Genomic DNA, 10,766 nt, shown 5'->3' with positions numbered 1-10,766 from the left:
GTCAAACAGTGGAGAGTCATCTGAGCTTGTTTCTACACATCAGGATAAGTTACACTTTATTATTACAATATTTACACCAATAACAAAAAGCCATATTTTTGTTTTGTTTTTAACCAATTTTCCATTTCCACATCTGCTCATTTGTAAGTACTCCTGTGCATAAATAGTCCCAGCAGGACATTTGTTTGTATCTTTTCCTTTGATGCTCCAGTGGCTCAGTAGAAGTGCACCACCTGAAAGCCCCGTAAACATCTAAAAGCCTGCACATCCAACTTCCCCATATCAATGAAATTGTGTTCCAGATGCACTCGTATGAGCCCACTGAGAATCAGACTTTTATTACCCCAGCAGAAAGCATCACGAGGCACTGATTGAATCTTGTTGTGGTTGAGGGATACTGAATTTAAACCCTTCGGCAGCTGTCTGGGCACCTGGGCCAGTGTGTTATGGCAGAGGTCTAACTGGTGCAGGACAGGCAGTACCCTGAATGCACCTGGTGCAACTTTGAAGATCTTATTCCTTGCTAAGCCCAAATGCTCCAGGTTTTTAAAGGTCCTGAATGCTGCTTTCTTTATGGAAGATATGAGGTTGGCCTCCAGATTTAAAGTTTTCAGTGAGTGGGGAAGGTGACGTGGCACTTGCCTTAGTCTGTTCCCCTCTATGTTAAGGCTTTCCAAGTGAGTTGCATTAAGGAGGGAATCCCTGAGAAGACCTTTGTCTGTCAGTTTGTTTGCACTCAGATCTAACACCACCAGCTCTGATGGCCCATTGAAAGCTCCTCCACGGATCTGCTCAATGAGATTCCCTTTGAGGTACAGCTCCTTGATGGACAGTGGTAAACCCAATGGAACTGATGTCAACTGGTTGTGGTTCAGGTTCAGAGTGCGCAGGTTGCAAAGAGGAGAGAACACCGCATTAGGAAGAGATTTTGACCCATTTCCAAGACTGTTGTTGCTCAGGCTCAGAACCAGGAGGTTGGGGCACCGAGCCCAGGCTGCCTCTGACATCCCACTCAACTGGTTATTATCCAAACGAAGCTCCTCGAGAGAAAGTGGAAGGTCACTTGGCACACTTTGTAGAAGATTCCTATCCAGGTAGAGGCGTTTCAGAGCCAGGACCCCCTCAAAGGCCTCTTCTATGGCACCATCTGTGAGGTGATTGTTGCTCAGCACAAGGAACTCCAGAGAGACGTATTCATCGAGCAGGTCCAGCTGGAGGCTGTTGATGTAGTTATTCATGAGGAGGATGTAACGGGCGTTATAGGGAATGCCATAAGGAACCTTTTGCAGCCCTCTGTCAGAGCACTGGACCACTCTGGGGAAAGTAATACATGAGACTAAGGATACGCTCTCTAGACCTTTAAAAACATATATGAAAACATTTTCATTAAAGGAAAGATTCAACATTTTCAATCACATTTGTAAACAATGTATCTTAGCACAGATGTTTTTTAGAATATATTCCATTAACATCCACAGGAAATTTAATCGGCTTCTACGTTGTTCATGGTGTTCTTTATCTTTTTCAATATATCTTACCTTCCATAACAAGCACATTCAGGTGGACAGTAGTTATCGGTGAAGTAAGGAAGCGTGGTGACCTCCATTTTCTCTGATGGTTTTTGGGTTCTATTGTCCATTTTCCTCTGCTTTTCCTTAGACTTCTTATTTGTCCTACTTTTACTGCTTTTGTTGGTTTGCCTTGGCCTCAATGAAGGTGTTTTGGCAGCTGCCAGCTGCGGTTTAAATGAAGGCTTGGTTGTATGTGGCTGGTGAGGAGATACTATTTTTTGCTTCACTTCCATTAGTTTAAACATTCTGGGTTTGCCTGTGGCCTCTGGCATATTTGTCTTATGTGTAAGCTTGAGCAGTTTAGCAGAGGATGAACTCTGATTTGATTTGGTTGAGACTGGAGACCCTTGTGAAAGTGTAACTGGAAGTTGTAGTTGGGGGACATTATGATGAAGATGAAGAGGTGGAGGAGGAGCAGGAGAACCAGGAGGACTTTGAGACCAAGTGATAATTGGGGCAGGAATCTCAGGTTCCTTACCAGCTTGAGCAGAGGATGTGCTTAAAGGATGTGTGAGATTTCTAACTGCTGTGTGTTCTTCCTCTTCTCTTTCTACTGACTCAATATGTTTTGCATTTTTTATCTCCTGCCCCCTTTTTGCCTTTTTCACTCTTTTCTCGTTTCCTCCTTCTACTGTTTCCAGTTTTCCAGTTAATGTCTTTTCATCCTGATTGTCTCCTCTTGTCTCCTTGAGGAGATGAATCCCTGCAACCAGGCTGCTTTTCCTCTCCTCTCCCACTATCGTTTGCTTCAGCTTCTCTGTTTCTTCATTTAGAATAAATTGTACACCCCTCTCGTATTTTTCTCCCCCTGGTGTCCCTTTATTATGATTTTTGACATTTTTTCCAGTTTTCCAGTTTGTCAGTATTGCTTTTGACATTCCACTCCTCTTGTTTGTTATTGAGTTTTGAACTAGATTCAGCCCATCTTCTCCTTTTCTGTTCTCCACAGCCCCCTCATTCTTCACAGCCTTTCTCACAGGGTTAGTCTTTGGAGGTTCTCCTTCACTTCTCTCATTGGACTCAGCGACTATATTTTTCTCCTCATTTTTTTTTTCCATTGATAAAGAAACGTCTCTTAACTGTTCATTTCTCGACTCAGGCTGGTGCTCTCTGAGCAGCCCAGTTGTCTGTATCACCCTCATTCCTATACAGCAAGAAAGAGATAAACCAATCACTTGGAATATGTGTTAGTCACTAATTCTGCAAAATATACTGATTTTGTTTCAATCAAAAAGCATAAAACATGTTGCAAACAAGTAAAGTAGTTGGGGTCATAACAGTATTACAGGAGGAAACATGTCTAAGACCTACTGTTTGGGATGAAGTCAAAATTCTCCCTCAAGTATTGTAATTTTGCTATATGCTTGAAATATTGAGAAGGCCTGAAGTGCTACTTACTTGGCTGCAATATGAATGAATATCCAGAAGCTGTGAAGAACATTAGCAGGAGTGCAAGTGCTTCCATTTTATCTGTTAAGGGACAAGGAGCGTTCAAGAAGAGAATAAACATTTCAGACTTTAAGTTGTTTTTTAAAATAAAATGTAACCAACTTCTGTGGGTCTGTGGAGCCCAAACAATGAGAAAATGAGGCCAGCTTTAATAAAACTAAAGCAGCCATTTAGAATAAAACTCATCAGAAAGTCACAGATGATGAAACAAAGTCTTGAATCAGCTTGATTTATGAGCCCTGCTTACCTGACATGAGCATCACAGCTGCGTTCGTCTGTGTTATCCAGTTGACCTCCCCTTTGTATGGGCCGAGAGAGTCCTGAGGAAATGGGACAACCTTTGAACTACACACCCCAGCACTGGCAATAGATGACTTTAACGTTTCCTTTCAGTGCCCCTCTCTGTAAGGAGCTGTTTCTCACACACACTGGACCAGACGTAAGTAATGAGTCCTGAAATGCCGATATCTGGAAGAGAATTTTCACACTTACCCTCAACGTCACAGGAATCTGGAGGATCAATAGCGGGAAAGGGGGTAACTTTAGTAAAAGGGGTCAGAGGTGATGGCTGTTTTTTAAAGTGGCTACTGTTTGCTCCACTCAGGGGGAGACATTAGCATCCCAGTGGGGTGACGAGCAGCTCCTGGAATCTGCTTGGCCTTTGACCCTTATGCTAATACTCTACTGTACATCAGGAAGCCTGGGGGCTGATGATGCAAATGAGTCAGTCTATAGACATGAGTTTGTTATGGTGAGGGGTTCATTATCATTTAGACTGCATATAATTCCTTCCATTAACTACAGTAAACTGAAAATCAGGAAAATGCCTTAAAATATCCATCACATTTTTACCAATATTTTTTTACAATGATACAAAACAGAAAAAAGCAGCAAGTTCTCATATTTGAGAAGCTGGAAGGATTATCTTCGCATTCGTTCTGAGTGAATTTCCTAGGTTTATGTCACTTTAACATTTTTAGACATTAAATGACTTACCCCTGCTGTTGTCTTATTTGCTATCTGGCTTACAATACACATGATCTAGTAAAAGATGCATGTGATTTGAGATGCTGCAAACCTTTACTACTGAGCTATTTGTAGCTTTTGGATGAAAAGGTCAAATTGTGTGTGTGTGTGTGTGTGTGTGTGTGTGTGTGTGTGTGTGTGTGTGTGTGCGCGCGCGCCAGGGTTTGCACGCACAATAATCAAGACAACTTTTTACTGCATATGTAACAATAGTAAATTAGAATAAAACTACAACTTCCTACAATACTATTCTAAATCTTTTGAGTTGAATGATTTTGTACTACCACTACTACTACTGCTGTTTAGTATATCTTGAAAGAGAATTCAGTCCTTCCACACACATATAAGCGCATACACTAAATGTTGGTATCTGGTGTACCTGAGAATGTCATAATCATTGAAAATCAAGTGTAGTACCATGTTCTGCCACTGATAGGCAGCATATATCCACACATAATTACCTGAGTTACCCTGATGGTGTCTTGTATTGCATAACATTGCATGGGAAAACAGAGCAGATGGGCTTTAATATCTGTCTCTGTGCCTAAATTGATTCTGTTCTTCTGGATCATGACAGGAAGGAAAATCTGCATGAATACTGAATGAGTGAAAAAAAGGAGACTGATTAAAATAAAACCTCGTAAAATGAATTGAAGGCGTCTCTAACACCTTGAGCTGTGGCATCTCATTTCCTGTTGAAGGTGACGTAATGTATAGGAAAAGAGGTGGGAAAAGTCACAATAATGGAAGAGGCAGCCAGATGGGGGTGGTTTCTTAATAGACCTGCATCTGTTTTAGGGTAGGAATAGTGTTTCTTGTGTGTATGCTGGCCATCTGTATATTGTGTTATTTTGATGATTTTTTTTCCACCCTTTGACCACATATGAGACACATCAGTTTTTAGAAAGAACTTGGCAGATACCATATTGTGCCTTTCCTCTCATCTACCCTTTTTGATGCCTCTGTATCTGTCTGTCAGGCCTTAATATTTCTTCATCTACCGCTTCAAAAATCTCTTTCACAGACAAAGCTCATGATATAAAATCTGTCTGGAATTTTCCCTTCTAGATAAATCAGCTGTACAGTTGAATGCTTGTTCCCCCCATGCTTCCAGATGCCCTAACAGCTGCCCAGCAGCCTCACCAGTTAGCCTTACCCTTAGCCTTGCACTCCCCCCCCCCCCCCCACAAATTGCCATAATTTACAGATGTGGTTTAAAGCTACTGTAGGATTTAGGTCACGATTATTATTATTATTATTATTTTTTGCCTTAAATTCATTTCAGCTTCTGTTTTTGAGTCTTGACCAGAATACTGACCTTGCTGTTGCTGGACAAATAATGACCTCAGTGTCAGAAGAAGCTTAAAAACAGGTGTGTGTCATGAGTTTGTCACCAAAAAACTGACTTCAGGCCTTACAGTGCAGTGTGGAATTTGTATGGGGTTTGGTCTGAATGGGTATATGAGTGTGTCTACTGGTATATATGGATGAGTAAATGTGATGTGTTTGAGATGTTTGATTTGTTCTCTGCCTGTAGAGCTAATGGTGTGTATTGATTGTGAAAACATTAAAACACTGCTTTGTTATTTTTGATAAACACATGATTAGGTTTTAATAAATATACCAAACAACATTATGTAACTGGAGAACAGGAAGAGAAAAACAGAGTAAAATGGCAGGGAGGAGAAGGAAAAGGCTTTTTTACACAGCCTTTACACAGCCGAGGCGTCACTCACGCCTCGGCTGTGTAAAATAAACCTTCTTCCAAACTGTTCCATCTGCTCAGAGACTGATGCTTGTTGCGGCAGTGGCTTGGGGTTAACAAGGGCAAAGGGCAAAGGTCACAGACAGTGATCAATTTGCTATTAGACCCATGTTTGTGCAGTGTGTATGATGCAATGGAAACCATAACAAGGTGGAAAAAGACTTCCATCTTTTTTTATCCTTTTTCTTTCCTGCCAGAACATATTCTTTGTATTCAGTGCTTCCCTGTGCCTGCCAAATTTTCAGTATTGTGCTGTCCTTTATTGTTTTAGTGTTTTGAAACAGTATAAAGCAAGAATGAACATACACTCTGTTTGTTAGTGCTTCTTTGTCTGATGATCTAATTGAATGAACTGAAATGTTTTGAGGCACTGTGAATTAATGTACTTTAATAGTTCTTCCTTTTTACACAGTAGAAATAGTTCTGTTATCATGCATGTGACAATAACTAAAAGTTAAACACCGACCGTTCCAGTTCAAATGCTATGTGGAGACCCAGTACTGCTGTGGATAGTTAATATTTTAGGTTGATTGAATTTTAGGAGGTTAATGAACACCCAGAATGCTCTTTTGTCATAATGTGTTGTCTTGACTATCCTGAGGTTCTGCAGTCAAAATGAAAGAATATTTGGTATTTGTGAGATGATCTGCTTTTTTTCCTCAGTGAAGAAGTCATCCTAAATAGAGGCTCCACAACAGTCTGTTAACGTCATGTTGTCTTAACCCTGCCTAGCATAGCTCCACCAAATTAAACTTCTGTTTTTGTTTTAGTATGGAGTTCTTGTGCCAGTAAGTTAAACATGGCAAGAAGCTAAACTAACAAGAGGGATGAGGAAGGAGGAGCAAAAAGAAGTGGGAATTAAAAGCATAAAAATAAAAACATAGTTGAAACCATTAATTTAGGCTCCTTTTTACACCCAGCTTTGAAAATTGACTGGACTTTCCCCTGAACATAAAGATACAAACTGTAATAGAACTTATTTGTTTTGTGTTCATGAGGCTCATCTAACCTGCAGGTCAGTTAGCTCAAAAACATGACATCTATGGTCAGAACAAGCTGAACGAAACAAGGGCAGGTCAGGACAGTTGCACTGGGTCACTACATACTCTACAAAAAAGCATGTATTACAGCATGATTCAGTCAATAAATTATAGAAACAGGGAGATTTTATTTAAATTAGTATCCTAATAATACTAATTCTCCTTTTCTTCATTTCTATTTGTTCAAGCTTCATCTCTAAAATGTACCTTCTCTTTGAAGAACACACCTTATTGATCACAGACACATGCACAAATGTTCACCAGGTCTTCAGTTCAGTCTTTAGTTTGTTTTTTTTTTAAATGCAGAGGAGTGTAAAAACAACAATTTGAGGAAGCTTTGACATTTGGCTGCCATGTATTGCACTAAAGCGGGAGCCATACTGAAGCGCTGTAGCAGAGTGGCTCCTTTTGTCCTGTAAATTACTCCATTGTTCCTCCAGAGTGACTCATATGTTGCTGAAATCTCCATTTAGAGCGTAATAATGACAATGTGCAGTGTGTGTGTGTGTGTGTGTGTGTGTGTGTAGAGCAGGTTATTGATGCAATAAGCCAAGAAAAACCCACCATATGCTGCATGACGCATGTTTAAGCACATCATACTCCAGCTGATCAACTGGTCTACACTGACAAACTGTACATTTTCCCACCTCTGTCTGTTTTCTTCCTCAAAAGAAATGATGCACTTTAAAAATGATTTTCAGCATCTGCAGAAGTAACAAAGGTGAAGTATGCGGGTGGACAATGTGCAGGATGTATATGGGAGTTGTATTGTTGCAGCAGGACACAGGGATAGATGGACAAACAATACTTTGCTGGGTGATGTGGGTCATTGGGCCTGGTTAACAATTCTCCAGTGCGATAAAGCAATCTGTCACATTACAAAACAAGGCTGTGGGACTGACAGACAAGGTCAGAGCGTGTTTTTCTTTTTTTCCTTCCCCCTTCTCTCACCAGTGATTTCCTCCTTCAGTACAGTGTGACCATTCTGAGCGGATGTTATAGTATAGTATGTTGCTCTGTAATAAGCAACTGCTTGCTAACAAGTTTACATATCAACTTTAAATGTGATAATACATCTGTGTTGTGCTTACAGGTTGGCTGCACTGTTGTGTGTGTGTGTGTGTGTGTGTGTGTGTGTGTGTGTGTGTGTGCGCGCGTACATGCGTGCGTGTGTGTTTAGGGGCCCTTGTTATTATGTCCTGCCTCTTTTCAATGGAACAGCTGTCTGAGCCTCCAGCCGCCACCAAACACCACACAGGCTGCCTGGCAACTGCCCTCCTATTGGCCAACTTTCCACCTCTTCCGACCAATCGCAAAGGCCACACAATGAGGAAGTGAATGGGGGAGAGAATCACAACAAACAGAGTAGCGGACAGAAAAGATTGTGAGAAAGTTCCCCATGAAAAACATGCGAGGGGTTGAGAGAGATTTCAACTCATGTCTCAAAGCAGAATGTGGCCACACAGACTAATCGTACTTAGAAGGGAGCACTTAACTTCTTTCTAGGCAGATTTACATGAAAAACCTTTGTTTCTCAGATCCTGTCTTTGGTAAATTCCAGTGTTTGGTCCTATTAGCTTGAACCTTTTTAAATAAAACAGAACAATCATAAAGAAGAAAAACAAACTTTTATAGTAGGGTTACAAAACTTTGCATAGCTTTCATTTTTTATTAGAACAAAAAAAATCAAAGCTTTATTTGTGGAAGTTTCAACAGTAAGAAGATGTAGCATGAGTGGGTTGCAAAGAACTGCTACAAAAACAGACAAAACTTAGGATGTATTTGTGCATTAATGTATAAAAGACCTGCATGTATACATTTCTCAGGATTGTTTGAGCCACACAGTATAGACAAGCCTATTTTGAGTGACAGGTAGGCGGTGACTTTACTGACGTTGTCGGATTTGTGGTTCACTGGCTGAGACATGCCACTGCAAAACCTGCATTTCCAGGGCTTTGAGTGAGCTTACTAGGGGATTTGACTCACATCTCTTGGGGATAATGGGTGTTTGTTTTACAGTAGTTGTGACGCATGTGGCTGCTACATGTGAGGTTGTCAGATTACAAAAAATGGTTGGGGTCTGTGGTGGGTGATAAACAAAACGATGTGTGTGTGCACAGACATAGTTTTCTGTCTTTAGTTTTTCTTCAGTATTTCACCCTTATGCCTCCTTTGTGGCTTTACAGTATATGGTGTTTATGGTGTGTATGTGTACTGCAGACAAGTGGGTGGGCGCCATGCTCAGATACATCCTGTAATTACCAATCAAAGCAACTTGCAGATCTTTCTCAGAATGTTCGACACAACACATAGCTCTTTTCTCCCCCGGAGGTCACACTTCCTACGAAATCTCAGTTGCAATTTCTCCAGAAAATGAGATCTGTGAAGAGATAGAAACTTGAAGAATGAGCGAGGTGGCCTGTGTGATGTGGTAAAGGAGAGGGGTATAAACTAACCAGGTCTGCTTACTTAAAAACATGTGCAAACACTCATGTAATTACAGCAAAGACACAAACGCACAGTCCTGCCTCACACATATGCATTAGCAGGATCGGTACGCAGCTATATCCAGACAGTATGATGTGCTGACATGGCAAGGTGGTGGCTGATTCTGAGTCAATGCATATGATAACCACCTTCAGCAGCACAGCATGTTGGTACAGCTGGCACAGTTCTCACAGCTCATAGTACACACAGTGCAGAAGGAGCTGTGATGGAGATTTTGAAAGTGACCTAAATTAAAACTGAATATTTTTAATGGTATTTTGTGTTGCACATGTAATTGTTGCAAAGTTAGGTTCCAAAGTGTGGCCACACATTTGATCATTGATTTAGGTTTTAGATTATGTTTAGATAAATTATCCATCAAACATGTTGATCAAACAGATTCCAGGTGCTAAAATGTGAGGATTTGCTACTTTTGTCAATTATTTTATTGTAACTTGGACATTATTAGGTTTAGACTCAAGAAATTGCTCTAGGTATTTATCACCTTTTCTTGGCATTTTCTATGCTATTTTTTTAAATCATTAAATTATTCATATATCCTTTGGTTCTTCTTAGGATTTATTGTTCAATTTTGGAATAAATGTAATATAAAGATTCTAATATTTTATTTATTATGTTAGGACTTGATGAAAACTGTGGTATTGTTATACAGTAGAGCGCATCATTACTGTCAGCAGTTCATCTTGCTCCTACATGATTACTGTTGAATCACACAAAGTTCAAGTGATATCATGCATTGTCATCTGTTCTGCACAGCAGACATGCCCCGGCATGCAAAAAGATTACTAAATGCAGGCCTCCTGTTTCTCACACACACACAGGAGTGGAGGTTTTATTAGGCCACCTGCCTGTGGCAAGTAATTTTCCCATTGAAGTATAACAAAATTTACCCCACTTATCAGCGTGTGATTGCAGACTAATGAAACCTCTGGCCTGCAGGGCTACGGCTGAAAATCCCTCAATTCCTTCCCTGCTTATACTGTATTAAGTCCACCAAAGGTACTGTTGGCTTTTATAGCACAGACCCAAATTAATTTTACAGTTACTGTTTTTAAGGTCTAATACTTCCAAATTGCTACAACTCCAACATCGTCCTCAAAGTTAGTAAAGTGTTTCCATCATGTCCTCCCACAGTTGGAATGGCAGCTACAGTATCCTGATGCTCTAACTGTAAAGTCACTGCAGCTGCTGTTAGAGAGAGAGAGATCAGGTGCTGGGAAACTGCCATCAAAATATTAATTCTTATCTCCCAGGGTCTTGTGACTACTATATGGTTAGTATTAATGTTCTGTCTTGTTTCCTGGTGATCATGTGGTCTCTGGCTTTACTGTGACTGTCTCAGCTGAGCTCCAGTCACACAATCACAACAAATGCTATAAACCTCGATATGTTGAGTTGTCATGGAAA

The 10,766-nt window shown here is 40.5% G+C and overlaps 1 protein-coding gene across 1 annotated transcript; it reads right to left on the bottom strand.

The window, feature by feature from the left end:
• Positions 1-215: 215 nt before the first annotated feature.
• LOC113142382 (decorin) lies at positions 216-1,843 on the bottom strand. Its single transcript, XM_026327390.1, has 2 exons — positions 1,539-1,843; positions 216-1,314 (listed from the first exon to the last, which is right to left on the bottom strand). Exons 1-2 carry the CDS (start codon positions 1,841-1,843, stop codon positions 216-218), a joined length of 1,404 nt encoding a protein of 467 aa, XP_026183175.1.
• Between the last annotated feature and the right edge of the window lie 8,923 nt (positions 1,844-10,766).

Source organism: Mastacembelus armatus, chromosome 23 (assembly GCF_900324485.2).
Source record: "Mastacembelus armatus chromosome 23, fMasArm1.2, whole genome shotgun sequence".
In the NCBI taxonomy this organism is placed as follows: Eukaryota; Metazoa; Chordata; class Actinopteri; order Synbranchiformes; family Mastacembelidae; genus Mastacembelus; species Mastacembelus armatus.
Note: the sequence above shows the minus strand (reverse complement) of the source record. Positions and strands in the feature narration are given on the sequence as shown.